We start from the raw sequence: 16018 nt of genomic DNA on the forward strand, positions 1-16018 counted from the left end.
ACCATAAAACCAACCCAACCATACAGTAAAATACTCATTTTACTGCTTACAAAATTCTGACATATGTCCTGTTTCCCAGTGTCATACCTATCATATGTCATAGCAGTTATTTTTTCTTTTCACAGTTTGTAAAAGATAGTTCAGAGGCTTGTTAAGGAAGATCTATTGTCAGTCACATCCCAGGTCACAGACCTGCCTGAAAGGAGAAAGGTATAATGCAGCAACATCCCTGCCTGCCACATTTACTCTACAGAGTTCTAGCCAGTCATGAATTTCAGCATTTCTATTCAGCATTAGTTTAACTGGAAAACATTTGGTTTTATATCCTTCTTATATTGTGGAGCCCAAAGCTACACACAGTGCTCAAAGTGGGACTGTACCTACCCTGAGTATAGTGTGCCAACCACTTCTTTCAGCAGCTCAGTTACAATGTGATCAATACACCCAATCAGGAAGATGTTCATTTTGGCCACCACAGCAAATTGTGCTTCCTATTGAGCTTATAATCAAGCAAAACCCCCAGATTCCTTCCTGCAGCTACACTCAAGCCCCACTATCCCAGTCTATGAGTACATCTGGGAGTACACCATCCCAAGTGCAGAATCTGGAATTTGTCCTTCTAAAATCTCATATGGTTGGTGATTGTGAAGTGGTCTAATCTATCAAGACAACTCTAAGTCCTCTCTACCCTCAAGGGATTCAGTGCTTCCTCCTAAATAACCATCATAAGCTACCTAGTTTAGCATCATTGACGAATGACTTGGTAACATCCATCAGAGGGAAGACTCTTTTATCTTCAGCTAAAACATGGCTGAGACTACTTCTCAAAAAATGTGACAAGAATGTGAATTTTGAAATCACTATAGATTGTTAATGAGGAAAATTCAAACTGAAACTGAATAGAGGAATTTTATGCAAATGCACATACACAGAGGAAAACAGCATCAGCAAACATTAAGGAAATTGAAACTGCTCCCTGTCTGCCTTAATGATATGCTGTCTGGGAGAGAGTCATTATAAGACACTCTGTATTCACAGTCCCTTCCATCTGAAAGGACATAATATACATATGTTATCAAACATAGCCATGTGCATGGTAAATAAAGAAAGGGAAGAAAATAGTAGAAAAATCTTGTTCTTCGCAGGGTATAACAGAGGGAAGAAAAGGCAATTGAAGTTATCCCTCTTTTTCTCAGATGTCAAAAATTAAAAGTGGGAAAAAAACCCCACCACAGAAGAAACTTTCCACATTTAAGGCAGTAAGACAACAAGTCCTCATGTATAAACCAGTATGTTTTTAAACCTTCATGCAGAGACAAGGTCTACTCAACTAAGCCTCCAAAGGTCAGTGGGGTCTCAATAAATGTTAGGTCCATCCTGAAGGCCAGATCTGCCTTAGCTGTTTGTTGGGTTTTTTTCTTTTGGACTTCTATCATGCTTATTCAAGTTCAAAGTCAGTTTACATTATGATGTTTTACTAAGAACTATTTTATTCTCAGAGAAGAATGCCTTGAGCATTTCAGTCTTAGACATCTATATAAGACTGAGTTCTATTTCTTACCTTGGGGACTAAAAATCCACCGATGTATTGCACAATGATTTGAGAATAGTCAAGGTCAATTCTGTCAAATTCATCTTTCTGGACTAAGACACAGATTTCCTGGCTCTCTTAATTTAAATAAGCTTCTTTCTACCAGACACAGAGTAGAGCATCTGATCCACATAATCTTATTGCTTCTGAGAAACACACTGGTTACAAAATGTGTTAGCTGAGTAATTTGGCTTTGATGTGTTCTTCTATCAGGTTCAGCTGTTTCTTCCATCATCAAGTATAAGGCTAAAGAAGAAGTGTGGATTAAAGCTTATATTGTCAATTCATCAGTCAGCAACACACTGGCACCTCAGATGCACTTGAAAGCTTGTAACAAGCAAAATAGAATCAGTACAGAAGAATACCAAGAACCTGAACTCAGCATAATGAACCTGAGTTCGTAAACCAAAGCAGAATCTTACTTTAGGATTGTTCAAAAGCACAGATTCTCCACTGAACTGTCTTTTGATGTGGGAAGGCTTCAAAAAGAAGAACAAAAAGAAACAGAGCATAACAAGGGATAGAGTGCAATATGAAGAAAACCTCTATTGATCTGGCATGCAGCTTGGCCAGACAGGTGTGCAGAACAGCAGCTTGAAAAACATGATCAGTACATTTCCCCTCATCTTTTCTCTATTTCACTGGGCTGGTTCCTCCCCTACCCACCCTGATTACTCCATTTCCTGCCTTTGACTCTTTCTCTAAATACTCCAAGTTTCCCACAAGTCCCATAGTAATTACCACAAGCCCACTTTAACCTCCCATGATGTTTTCACTGTCATAAGCCCTTAGATCTTTTTGTTTCTGCCCTTCTTCTCAGCTAAAAAATATTTGGCTGAACTTCTTCACGACTTTGTGGGCATCCTCTAGTAGTCCTTCAGTAAGAGGACAGGGAGTTTTAATATTTGTCACTGTGCTTCTCACTGCCTGTTTGCTAGCTTTTGTACATAGATGTGGTTGATTACTGCTTTTGTCTCTTGCCTTTATCTGTGAGGCTGAAGAGCCCTTAACGTTCTGTCTCAGGTACGCACATATTATGGATTTCTTAATATTATTAATATCCAAAATGTCCTACTATATACAGCTCAGAAAGAGTATCTGTTTTCCAGCTTCGAATACTACAGGGTCTCCTGTGTTACCAAAATACTAGGCCTAAACATACAAAACTCAGAGCAAATTTCAAGCTCCAGAAAAATATTCAGCTCCTCATTCTGGACAATGTAGCCCAGAACCTGTGCAGCTTGCATTTAACAAGACACCATTTTTGATTTTTGCATGTTTTTAATAAACTTTGAGAGGTGAACAGTTTTCTCAAGATATGGCATCCTTAGCATTCCTATCACATCCTGGAACTACAATCCTCCTTTCATACTATAAATGCTGAAAGAAGAAATCAGCGAGGCTTAACACAGGCACTGCTTCATTTATTACACAGAAGGTTTATGGGTTGAAGACTGTATTCCATTTCAAAAAAGCATTACCTGTTTTCAAGGTACAAGATACAGCACAGAACAAAGACTTAATATGTATCCTTCTGACAGCACAAATCTTAAGCTATTCTCAAGTCTGATACTGAGATGTTGGAAAAGAACAATGAGTTTTATGTGCTTTAAGTCAGCCCCTGACATCCTGATTACACTAATATGTAACATAAAGACCTATTTCTTATTTTAAGGGATCTGTTTCACCCTGTAACAATGAAATGGCTTTTAGTAAGCCTGGACATGTATATAGCACCCTTTCAGAAGCTGCATGGTGTGAGACACCCAGTTCTGAAAATGCTGCTCTCCTGTCAGCCTTTCAGAAGACACTGTACTCAGGCAGTCCGTGTCTTGGGCAGGCCACATCTGCTCCTAGGGCCTGAGAAACTCATGTGTTATTAAGGTAATCTGTAACCCGTAAAATATTTGGGAAAGATAAGCTGCATGCGGATGGAGGGGTAGAATGCAGTGACCCTGAGCAGGAGCTTTTTGCACCCCAGGAGTGAGTGTCCCCCCACAGCTGCCGTGCTGCGTGTCCGGGGTGGCCTGGGCCCTGTGCTGTGTCACAAACGTCCCTCAGCGGCACGAGGCAGCCCCCACGGGCCCCACCGCCCGCACCGCCCTGCCTCCAACCATGCAGCAACAAGTTCTTGTGAGAACAGCCTCCTTCTTGTAAGAAAATAACAACCAAAGGACCCAAAATGAGACCCTTCCATGGGCACTTCCTTCCATGGCCTGTACAACGTACTGTGGGAAAATCCAACACATGGACATAGGTCCCGGGCATCGGAAGATACATCAAAATTTACTTTCTATCCATATCCCTCTTCTTTCTTATTAAAACAGTTGCTTTATCAAACCGCCTGTTGCAGGCCCTCCTTGCTGAGTTCCAGAAAGCAGCCCTGCCTTCAGTATAGAGCATCCTCCACAACCATGAGAGAACTTCATTCTAAATGTTGCTTCATTCAAAATGTTTCCCTATACTAAGCTAGTCTGCAATAAGGCTTTTTTGTAAGGCTAAAGCATTAGAAGGGAGAACCATGGAGAATTTGAGGGGGAAAAAACACAGTTATAGAAGCACACGTAGTTCAGCACAACCTGTGCACAACCTCAAGGGTTCTCTTGAGCAGGTCAGTGGAAGAAGGGAGAGGTGAACCTTGGAGCCAGCAGGGAGTCTGGATGTGGGTCCTACTGTCCCTCAGTGGTTCTACAGCCACAGATCCCATGGGACCCCTGCCTTTCATTTGAGGTCTCCTTTGGCAAGATGTTTCCAGGCAGCATTCAGCCTCCAGCCTGTGCCTGATCCTGCTGCAATGGGGCTGTTGTCTTTCTAAGCAGGGGTTCTTTACTCCACACCTCCCCTGTTTTTTTCTGTACATAACAGAATTATTTGGCTGCATCATCTTCCTACCTGTTTTGCAATAAGAATCCCTGGGCTTCAACCAGTCACTAAGGTACAACACTTTTTCATAATTTAAATCAAAGTCTAGAGGAAATAAAAAATTAATATAATTTTTTCATGCAAAACTCCCCAAGGCTCAGACAGGGTTTCTCCTGGAACTCTGAAAAGACCACAAGGAGATATAAGTTGGTCCAGTTTTATTATGTCAATATCTCAGGAATAAAAATGCAGGCAAGAAAGCTCAGTACAGGGATTAGTTTTACTTTGCAGGAACTCAAGTACAAATTCAGCTCTGCTTTTGTAGATACAGTGTTAAAATCAGAGAGACTGATACAAGGTGAAGCAGACACATTATATACTACTTTTGTGGATTGCATCTTGTGGAACAGGAATTGATTTCTTTCTTTCCCTCCCAGATCCAAAGGCAAACCAAGCCAGACTGCCAGATTTGCAATACATGCACGTTGAAGATCTGTAACTAGTGAGTCTTCTGACAACATATCAGCTTAGAAAAAAGTTGGCAGCCTTAACTAAAAGCTAAGTTGATCACTGCCCCCTAAAAAACCAGCACATTTCTCAGTTTTTTCTGTCTTGTTACATACATGAAACACGTACTACTATTTCCTTCCTAAAACAGTATCATAGAGTTTTCCAGTCCTCTTGACTTGAATTGCTCCAAAGCCAGCTGCCTCCAGGAGCTTGCTGTACTCTGCTGCTGTTCGCTCTTCCCCTTCTGTTTGGACCAACATATTCATGGAATACAGTTGGGTTTCTACAGGTCCACTTTTATCTTCATTCAGAAGTGATTCAACCAGCAGCACTCCACCTCCTGGTGGAGTGAACAGAAAGAAAACACACTCTGAGCAATGAAACGTTGAGCTATTTTTGAGCTGTTACTAGGACAGATCCTAACCTTACTTTCAGGAAGAAGCAGTCTCTAGATTAAGTCATATTTCAGTATCACAGAAAACAATGAAAGAGCCAAAGCATCAGAGCATATCTTTGCTCGGCTATGTTGGTACTGATATCCCAGAGATGAAGGGGGTGCTATGGCTGGGATGGAAAATTCCCATTTTCCCCAACTGAAATTTACAGGGCCTTACTGATTTTGCTCTGTAGGCAGTGCTTTTGAAACTCTGAGGCTTCACTGTGATGCTTAATGGGATTTTGTACTATGATGTATACACCTATTGAAACAATACCCAAAATTCTCAGTCCTTACACTTCATGCCTTGAAAGAGGAATTCCTACAGAGGAGACAAAAACTGGAAGCCGGACAAAAAAATCTTAGACCAGGTGCTATTTGTCTCAGCTGCATGGCTTAGGGAAAGCAAAGGATTAAAGCAAGAAACTCCTGCACTCAAACTCTGCCACTCAAACTGAGCATCAAGAGTAGTGTGCTTCACACTGCTGATAGGTAAGAGTCTCTCTGCTCTTCTAGAGTTCATACCTACCAGGTTTGCAAGCTTTGTAGACTTTTGCCAGCAGTTGTTTGCATTTGTCATCATTCCAATCATGCAGTATCTTGGATAAAATATACAGTTCAGCTTCAGGTATTGAATCATTAAAGAAGTCTCCTGTAAAGCAAGAATACATTCTTTATACAAATCCCCACAACACTGAAAGCTGAGTTATGCAAATATTTCCAGTTCTGTTCAATTTTGGGCTTGCAATGTCCTTCAGACATATCAGACAGCAATGGAGTTACCAGGTAAAAGTCCTCTGTTGCACTGCTTAGGGAATTCTGCCCTTGATCAGTCTCAAGAAAATCTGAAACATGTAAAGGCAATAACTCATCCTGAAACAGACTGATGCACAGGAAAGCATCTGAATTAAGGTTTTCTCCAGTGACAGAAATTCAAATTCATAAAGCACTAAGGAGATAGGTTCACACAGTTTCTGTCATGAGAAAGAAGGAAAGAATATTCTCTTTCTCTAAGAAAGTTTTCAAAAATCTTTGGTAATCATGGAGTCACTTCATAAATCCGTAGGTAAAAATACACATCTCTCAGCTCCTAGCACTAGCTTTGTTATTCCTTTTGTTAAGCACCTGATGTAGTGCATTTGGATTTTTTTCTCAGCATTTTACTTTGTCATTTCTTCTCCCATTTTGTTTCATCTTTGTTTTTATAAACTCCCTTCTCTCCTCAAGGCTTCTTTTCTCTCTCTGAGTTTTGAGCAATATTAAGCTCTTCCAGTACTTTGAAGACTTTCGTAAACATTAAAAATGAGATATGCCTATACTCATTTTCCTCATAGATGGTACAAAGGCTATGCAGGATCAGCGGCCTGGGCAAGAGGAACAGGAGCTAGCTCACCTGCTTTCATGGTCTAAAATATCTTAATACTTGAAGATCAATCAGTTATGACCAAAGAAGGAAAAACCCTTGTTCAGAGCAGGCCTGGCATCCCTCACATCTGCCAGGACGTTTACACAGGAAAAAAAGGGGAGTGTTTAGGAAAATTTATAAGAAAGCATGGCAGATTTTAAAATGGCAGGATGCCTTTTTTTTTTTTTTTTTGCTAATGGACTCTTGTTCTTAGGAAATGAACTAGTTCTCTTCAGAAATTAATGTTGCTGAATAACTGAGCTGTGTCTCTGACAGCTGCTGATGGACAACTGGGACAGCTGCAGACCCGGGCTGGGGAGGCTGCAGCCTGTGACACTGTCCCCATAAGGGGCAGCTGGAGACCTGAGCCTCCAGTATGGCACCTCTGAGCAGAGCCAGGGCTCTGGAGCAACAGCTGTGGCAACACCACACCAGTGTCCACACCTACCTTCATGGAAAGTGATCTGACGCTCCTCGGGGGAAACAAACTGTTCTTTGGCCACTTGCACAACTTTGGGCAGGTCATAAATTGTGACGGTAGAATTTGGATACAAGGAAACACACTCTTGGGCCAAAGCTCCTCCACCTCCTTTGGGAACAGTAAAAGAAGGTCAGTACTGACACAAATCCAACCTGTTCAGTGACACCCCCACATAAGTATATAGGTAATGGTGCATTCAGCCTCATGGAAGCTGGCAATGTACACTTGCACCCCATGTGCTGCTGAGAGGGAAGAGGAGGGGCAAGAGAAGCCACTGTCTCCATGTGTTCTGCAGGAAGGTCCAGGGTCTGCAGCACTCAGGCATGTGAGGTTAGCCCCAGCCCTTATTGCACTTATACTCCCTCCAAGCCAGACCAGCTGCAGGTGCTGGAAGGTGAAAAATGAAAACAGAGTTACTAAACCAGGCACTGGGGAAGAAGTGAGGGAGGTCAGGGGGGTGCCTGCCTTGTCCCATGAATCCTGGCAGCATTCAGCAGTTCTGCAGGATAAGAGGCTGTAGACAGTATCCAAACAACAGTGACTGAAGAGGTGGAAGGAAAGAGTCTAGCACTGGAAGAATGCATCAAGCAAGGCATGAAATAATGCTAAAGCCACCATATCCACAAGGGAATGAGTGACTAGTTACATTAATCAGACTGTAGAGAAAAGCATTCAGCTTCCTAATGCTCTCATCACTCTCAAATTTCTGTTTTTAACCCAATCAGTAAAAATCAGTAAAATGCTCCCTATATTGCTGCGTCCTGCTTTCCATGGTTTTGCCCATCATATAACATAGGAGTTGTTTTCCTCTACAGATCTTGGAAGACAGTTCAGAGGCCTGTTAAAGATCTTCTGACACTCACCTCCCAAGTCATAGATCTGTGTGAAAGGGGAAAGGTCAAATGCAGCAAGAACATCTCTGCCACATATACTCCATACTGAGTTCTGGCCAGCCATGAATTTTTGTATTTCTTCATCTGATCTAGCAATGCAAACAGAGACAGCACAGAGAGAGGGTTTCTTACCATATCCTCAGTGATTCCTATCATAAAACTGCTGCTACATGTTTTAGCCTAAACAAAAATCTCTGGTTTTATTGACACCGAATAAATATGTCCTCTTTGAATATAAACCTACCTACCTTGAATGTTACTGTATCAGGAGGGTACAGCTATGAAGTCATGCATTTAAATAAGGAATTAAGACTAGTGAAATCCAACAGTCTATTACACTGCTCATTCTCTGAATTTCCAAGGGATTTTTTTTCCATCAACTACCAGTGCCTCCATCAGAGGTCTGTGATGGTTTTCAGATTAGGAAATTATATACTTCTCTTCAAAATATCCAACAGTGTCCCAGTAATTGATATTGTTGAAAAATAAAAACATTGAATGATGCTGATGAAAACAATTGTCACATCCTGAGCCATAATTAAAAACATTAGTTTTATCCACAACAAGAAGAATAAAATTTCTATATCATTACCTGTACATTGCTCCAAAAGGGTCTTTAGATGGAATGCCAAAAGCTCTTTCATATTGGTTTCTTCCTTCTCTAAAATAGCAATCAGAAAAGCCTATGAGAGTACTGATATATCTCTCATCCTCTCACAAGAATCACTGGTTCATTTCAAGGTTGGGGTGGGATGGCAAGAACATGGTAAGAACAACCTGATCTAGTGAGTGGCATCCATGGTAGGAAGGTTGGAACTAGATGGTCTTTAGAGCCTCTTCCAACCCAAACCTTTCTAAGATTCTGTGATTTATGGGAACACACTTGAGGTAAAGGTACAAGACTGATGCAATCATCATCATCTACACCATGTTTGGTCATCACTTTCATGGACTGGAACAAGTGAGACTCCAGACCCGTATTAAATTGCCCCTATAAATCTTTGCAACAAGAAGGATCCTTAGCCACCATTACTCATAATTTACTTTGTTGATGCCATGTCCAGTAAGAGCCAGTGTAATGATAAAGTGCTTTACTGAAGGTGAAACAAAGAAATCTGATTTCTAGATCATCTCTATAATGACAGGGAAAAGGAAAAGAAGAATATGCCCAAATAGAAAACAAGGTGGGGACAAAAGCACACATATTGGCCATCTTAACAGCTGAATTATCTGTTGTTTTAATTTCTGAGAACCAGCCAGCATCTTTATTGAGCTCTTCACCAGAAACACACCACTCAGAGCAGCGACACAGCAAAGCACCACAGAGCACACAACACTCCTCCTTTACCTCACAGCGTCAGCCAGGTACTGCCAGCACAAGTAGACTGTGTTGGAATAATACATCATAATGTGATACTGAGACTTTGGACTTGATTTTGTAAGGTAGATGTTGGAAATTTCTGTGTTTCTGTAGAGGGCTAAAGGTAAAATAAATATATTTACTAACATATGTGATATAACACCTTGACAAGTCTATTGTGCATCTTGGTGTTTGTGACCAGAAGATGTCTGTACAGCCAAAGACACAACCACATTACTTTTACAAACAAATCCACTGCAATGAGCAGTGGGGGAGGGCTGCTGAAATCTGTGTTGTCCCATTCCACCTAGGCAAACATTATCTCCATATGCTTAACTCTAGCACCAAACATTTCTTTCAAGGAGAGAGAAAAAAAAAAAAAAAAGAAAAAAGAAAAAAGAAAAAAAAAAGCCATATAAGTGTTATCATTTACTTATAGGCTTCTGCTCTCAGAGGAAGCCTTCAGTGTGCTCTATTTAAGTGAGAAGTCTTTGCAGACAAGTCTTTTTTCTGATCAACAAGGTCAGCAGGCGAGGGGGGAAAGTCCCCAAAGCAGCAGGCATCCACACTTACCCTCCCTCAGTACACTAGGGCAGGACCTTCTGCAGACAGGGTGCTTCAAGGACTCCCACAGATCTCCCCCACTGCCTCCAAAACATCTGCAGTGGCATCACTCACCACGGGACTGGCATATCAAAGAAATATAGAAGATAGATCCTGCTCTCCCCTAACTCATTGGGCAACAACTACAGTCCCTAAAGCAGAGGATACCAACATGAGGCAAAGCAGGGGACACAACTTGTGAGACTCTAGGTAGTCCTGACCAGCTGTCTGATGGCCAGAGATCCTTTCTGTGCAAATGGGTTCCATGTTTCTGATGTAAGGAAAAACTTACTTCACCTCTCAGGTCTGATCAACAACCTAGAAAAATAGTTCACATAATGGTAAAAATCCTAAGAAAAACAAAACCTGTTCTAAATCATGCTGTTACCATCCATCCTAGCATTTTGTTTTAAGTTTAAAATCCTGCCCATACCCCAAAGATTTCTTGAGACAAGCTCCACAGAGATCCTAAATATCTTCTCAAAGGTCACATGAGGCTCTTGCCCAAAGATGTTTAGGGATACAGAGCTCTGCACCTGTGTTTCACTTTATACCTGTGATCATGCTGACATTTGCCTCTTCTCTTTCAGCTGAAGAGTGAATCCCAGGAGTGATTCCTTCTTCCAGCTACATTAACCAACTTAACATTTGGTATCACCTTTTCCCACACATCTTACCTCACTTTCAAAACCATCAGCAGTTTAAGTCTTTCAACTTGTTCCCATTCCTCTGCCTTTATTACCTCCTTCTTGTGTCATCTCTACTGCCAAGAGCTTCAATCCCACACAGGCATCCAGCAGTCTTCTCATTCCCATGGTGCTGGCACCCAGACGTGCAGCAATGTCATCTGAAGACAGAGGCTTTCCTGACTCCAGAAGAAGATCAAACACCCCCAACTCACAGGCAGTGAACATAACCTGGGGGTAGGGAAAGATGGGACTGAGGGTTTAGGTGAAAGCAGAAAGCCTACTGCATTTCACAAGCTGCTTAATTAGGGAAAATCTAAATTTAATAATATTTATTTTGAATAAACCTGTATTTCATATAAACAAGTCCAATTATTAAATTGTATTAAATTTATTTGAACATCAGTATAATATACTATCCACGCAATGCACTCATTGGTCTTTTCCCTTTTCCACTGAAGGCAGCCAATGCCTTTTGGCTTCCAAAAGTCCACATTTAAGAACAGATTTTGTGTGTAAATGTTCCTGCCTCTTCTTTAGTTTAGGAACATATTCTCACAATCTCCTGGAAAGAACAAAGGCAAGACTGGTTCTTGTTCTCTGTTTATGTTTCTATTCTTTAACTAATGATCTAATACAAGCTTTAATGAACCCTGGAGACTCTCTCACAGCTTGCGGTAGGGGGAATATTCCATTCTATGGATCTTGTTTTCAGGGACTGATGTGAAGGAATACAGTGATCTTCCAGAGGCAGGGAGTTCCCTCTCATCCAGAAGAAGTGCTTCATTCAACCCAACAGAATCGCCCAGTCTTTCCACAGAATTGTGTAACTTCTCCAGCAACACTGGCCAACCTTCAGACAGACATAGCTAAGCATACATAAAAAAACCCCAAGACAACCATCTTTCTTTAGCTATAGACAGTCAACCTTAAAAGTATCAGCTTATTACTCTAGTCACATAAACACTCCTGAAACAGTAATTAATAAAGACATCAATTTAATTGACTGCTTGTATCTATAATGATTTGAGCTACAATGATTCCTATACAATGAAGTTCCTTTTACCCTGAGTAAAAACATGGCTTAGCCAAAGTTGAAACTGTTTCTCAAAAACATAGTACTAACAATGTTAATTTGGAAAGCATTGGACACTTATTTTTCTCACAAAGTGATTTTCATTTTCTATTTTTCCTCTCTTTATTGTCAGATCTGTCTTTCAGGAGCTTAAGGTGCAGAGGTATTTGCACAACCCAAAGAGCATTCCTGTTACCATGTTGGCCAGAGGTACAGAAAGGGACAATAGGAAAGTTAAGTAGTAAATGAGGAAAAAATCATCCATTACACTGGACATTATAATTTTAGGCCCATGTGCTTAGGCAAATAATATCAGCAAACAATAAGAAGAGTGGAATTACTAGTTCTGCCTTTGTGCCTTAAAAATATGTTTGGAAAAACAGTGATTGTACCAGTGCTTTCATCTCTTCCAAAGATTTACATTCAGGACCTAAAGAGAAATCCCTGAATATTTCTGTCTGCATACTCTTTCTAAGACTTATATTTCTTACCTTTGAGACTAAAAATCCATTGCTGTATTGCACGATGATTTGAGGATAGTCAAGGTCTTCTGTGGAACCCATCTTCCTTCTGGACTGAGAGATTTCCTGGCTCTCTTAATTTAAATAAGCTTCTTTTCACCAGACACAAAGCACACCAGCTGATCCACATAATCTAATTGCTTCTGAGAAACACACTGGTTACAAAACATGTTAGCTGAATTATTTGGCTTTGATGAGTCTTTCTATGTGGTTCAGCTATTTCTTTGGTCTTCCATCATCAAGTACAAGGCTAAAGAAGCAGTGTGGATTTAAGCTTGTGCTGTCAGATCATCCGTCAGCAACACGCTGGTACCTTAGAAGCACTTGAAAGCTTTTAACAAGCAAAACAGGAATCAGTACAGAAGAATACCAAGAACCTGAACTCAAAGGTTGAAAACTTGCTTGAAACTTGCTGTGGGAACCGTCCAGGGGACCCTGGGCTGGCAGTAGGGTGCACCCCATCTGTAAGGGCAGAAGCAGCAAGTCCAAAGAAAAGCTGTAAGAATGATGCTATTTTCTCACTGTGACTAATTTGCTCTGATGATGATCACTTAGGTAAAGCCTATGAGGAATTAAATCTGCATTTGTTACTTTTCTGTATTTTGCAGGTCCTCCCACCCACCCTGATACCAGCTTACAAAGGAATATCTGTTTGATGGCAGCACCTCAGAAGGGGTGTCGTACTTGTGCTTTGCCATGTTTTGACAGAGAGGGGGTGCTGAGGGATGAGAATACATTTTACATTTTCCAGATGGCTACTACAGTCTTCTTCCCCTTCTCTGCAAAACTAACCACGGGCAGCAGAAGGCCCTTGGGAAGAAACAATGAAATGACTGCAAAGTGCAGGATGGGGCATGGATTTCAACTTCACACAGGACATATCTCATAGGTTTTCATTAGAAAATTAAACCCCTGGGTTACTTTCCTGAAATCTTTGTGCTCCACTGTTCATTCCTCTCTGCCTATTTCACCTTGGGGTAAATGTGGCAACACCAGTGCAGAAGGATCCTTTTCATCAAAGAAAAGACTTAGATTTTATATCACACATTAAGCAACCCTTCAGAAAACAATATTAAATTAAACCTTATTTAGGTAATACACTGAAGGCAAAATGTTACAAACCAGCATTTTTTCAGTGGCAGCTTTCTCCATGCTTCAGATTCTACTGTATAATCCCTTTTTGAATCTGCATTTTCCATTCAGATCCCTACATTTTAGCCAGAAGATGTTCTATTTCTTTTAGCCAGTAGTAAAATAGCAACTTTCTTTGAGAGTTAGTTGTTAAAGTCAGTTAATCAAGTGTAACAGTTTTCAGCCTTTTCCACCTGTATGTAAACTCAGAAAACGTACCTGTTCTCAGTTCTAACACCGTGGTTCCCTGTGTTACCAGAGTACTAGGTATGAAGATTACCAGAATTACAGCAAACACCAAGTTGCAGAAACATGTAGAACTGCTCCTCCTGGCAAACACAGCCTGTAATATTACTGTCTTGTTAGTGCACCAGATTCAATGTTCAGTACAGATTAGACACTAATATTCTGTGTGTTTAGTATGTGCAAGATGGACCCCCCAGCACAAGCAAGCCTCTGACAGAGTGACTGTGAATCTGTGCAACTTGCATTTAACTGACACTGAAGGTTTCAAATACAGCTATATTCATAATGGAAACCTTCCCCTGCTATCTTCAGCTCAAGAAGAGCACATGAGCTCAGTTACTATTACTGAAATTCTGTCTACATATGCAATAAGCTGTCAGCAGAGTTCATTTATTTGGACAAATCTAGATCTGCTCTTGGTAAACACACTACAGCTTTTTAAGTTCTTTGGTTTCATTCCAAAGACAGCTCTGTAGAAAGAGAAAGTTTAATAAAGTCTCACTAAGCCTCCATCTGCATGGGTAACCAAGTCAACTTATTTTCCTCAGTATCATTCCCTGTCCTCCAATAAAATCAGAGAAGTAAATTGTACATAATCACACATCATCAGCCAAAGATAACTATTGTTAGCCAAAAAGATTAGAAGGCTGTATGAAAATAAAAATATTTCTCTTCTAAAGGCCAATTCTACCTGCTACTGAGAAACTGGTGCAATTTCATGCAAGCTTAAGGATTTCCCACTGGGAACACAACCTCTATTCAGGCTCAGGCCATAAATGCACTTCACTTAAGGCAAAGTTATATGGTACTGAGTTTCCACTAATAAAATGACCACACAGTTGATTAAACACACTTGAAGTTCTTTTTCAATTATGACTAAATCTGTCTGTTGAGAATACCAGTTATAATCATCTAATGGGATTACTACTAGTAGTAAGATGTAGGGGAGGAGGCTTGCAGATAACCCACACCAGACTGAAAAAAGACACATGCAGTGTGTAGCTGTTTCCAAGTAAATTGTTAGTGAGGCTTAAAGTTTAAGCTCCTTTTAAGCTGGAAATGCATTCACGAAGATGAAATTGCAATGGCTTGCTTTCTCTGAAAACCCTATCAAGGTTTCTCTCAGAGGGCTTAGACCACATGCAGGCTAAAGCCCTTATTTTACCACCACATTTCTAGTTCAGTGATGCATTTTCCTTTGCCTAAATGACTCACTACAGTCAAATGCTACACAAAAAACAACTATGTCATTTTTGCATAACATTTGAAAGTAAGAAATTATCTATGAACAAAAGAGATTTAGTGAAATGAATGTGTGTGCCAGTGAGAAATGGCAGATGACATTGTCTTCTCACATGAAACCTTCCTTATAAGCAAAAACTACAAATCCCAAGGATGTTACTATGGTAAATTTCAATAATACCAGTCAGGAAACCACTGTGCCTTGCTATCATGACTAAGTCTCTAAGTATACCTAGCTTATAACAGGTGTCCTGGAAGGGTGCTAAGGTAAGTTTGTGGCCTTTCTTTTAACAATCCTAAAAAACCAAGATACTCAGTATCATACTTTTCCTTTGAAATAGAATATCAAGTTTAAAATGACTCTTTTCTTCTTTGTAGCTTCTAATTATTCTCAAATTTTACATTAAATGCATTTTTTTAGTAACATGTCTATTAATTTCATCACTTTTGACACAAACCAATTTTAGTTTTTTACTGTTTTCATAAAATATACTAATGATAAACACTTGAAGCAGGCAGGAAAACCTGTATATCCAGCTCATTTCCTAAGCAAACCCTACCATCTCTTTAGATTCACTTACAGTAAAAACTCTGAGAACATCTTTTCATGTGCATCTCAGGCAATTCAGAGTTGTTCTTGGTGTAATTTGTGGACTGCAAATAATCTCTCAACAAATAATTCAACTAAATATTCATGGAGATTTCTACCAGAGGAAAGTCCCAGCAGATAAGAGTCATAGTCTTCCTGAAGATAGCCAGCTACACCAGCTAGAAGAGGTAGATGCAGAAACTTTAGAGAGAGAGAGAGAGATGCAAACAGGAAACCAGGATGGAGACCAGCAGAGGCAGGCTCTGATTTCATTGGTTTATGGACGCTGGTGCATTCATAAGAACCTGAACCTTTCAGTTCAGAACATTACTTGTGTTCTGCCAAGCATCACAAAGGAAAATTGTGGATATACAAATGTCTTAAACA

The 16018-nt window shown here is 40.3% G+C and overlaps 1 protein-coding gene across 1 annotated transcript; it reads right to left on the reverse strand.

The window, feature by feature from the left end:
- Positions 1-4692: 4692 nt before the first annotated feature.
- Positions 4693-14213, reverse strand: ASMT (acetylserotonin O-methyltransferase). The gene is made up of 5 exons (XM_063392441.1): positions 8771-14213; positions 8149-8267; positions 7253-7393; positions 5929-6051; positions 4693-5303 (listed from the first exon to the last, which is right to left on the reverse strand). Exons 1-5 carry the CDS (start codon positions 8776-8778, stop codon positions 5092-5094), a joined length of 603 nt encoding a protein of 200 aa, XP_063248511.1. The 5' UTR covers positions 8779-14213; the 3' UTR covers positions 4693-5091.
- Between the last annotated feature and the right edge of the window lie 1805 nt (positions 14214-16018).

This window comes from Prinia subflava, chromosome 3, assembly GCF_021018805.1.
Source record: "Prinia subflava isolate CZ2003 ecotype Zambia chromosome 3, Cam_Psub_1.2, whole genome shotgun sequence".
Lineage (NCBI taxonomy): Eukaryota > Metazoa > Chordata > Aves > Passeriformes > Cisticolidae > Prinia > Prinia subflava.

Coding starts and splice junctions, on each gene's coding strand:
- ASMT (XM_063392441.1), bottom strand. Junction 7,394..8,148: donor ACAGATCTATGACTTGGGAG/GTGAGTGTCAGA, acceptor CTGTTCCCAAAG/GAGGTGGAGGAGCTTTGGCC. Junction 6,052..7,252: donor TCAGATCACTTTCCATGAAG/GTAGGTGTGGAC, acceptor CTTGCTTTACAG/GAGACTTCTTTAATGATTCA.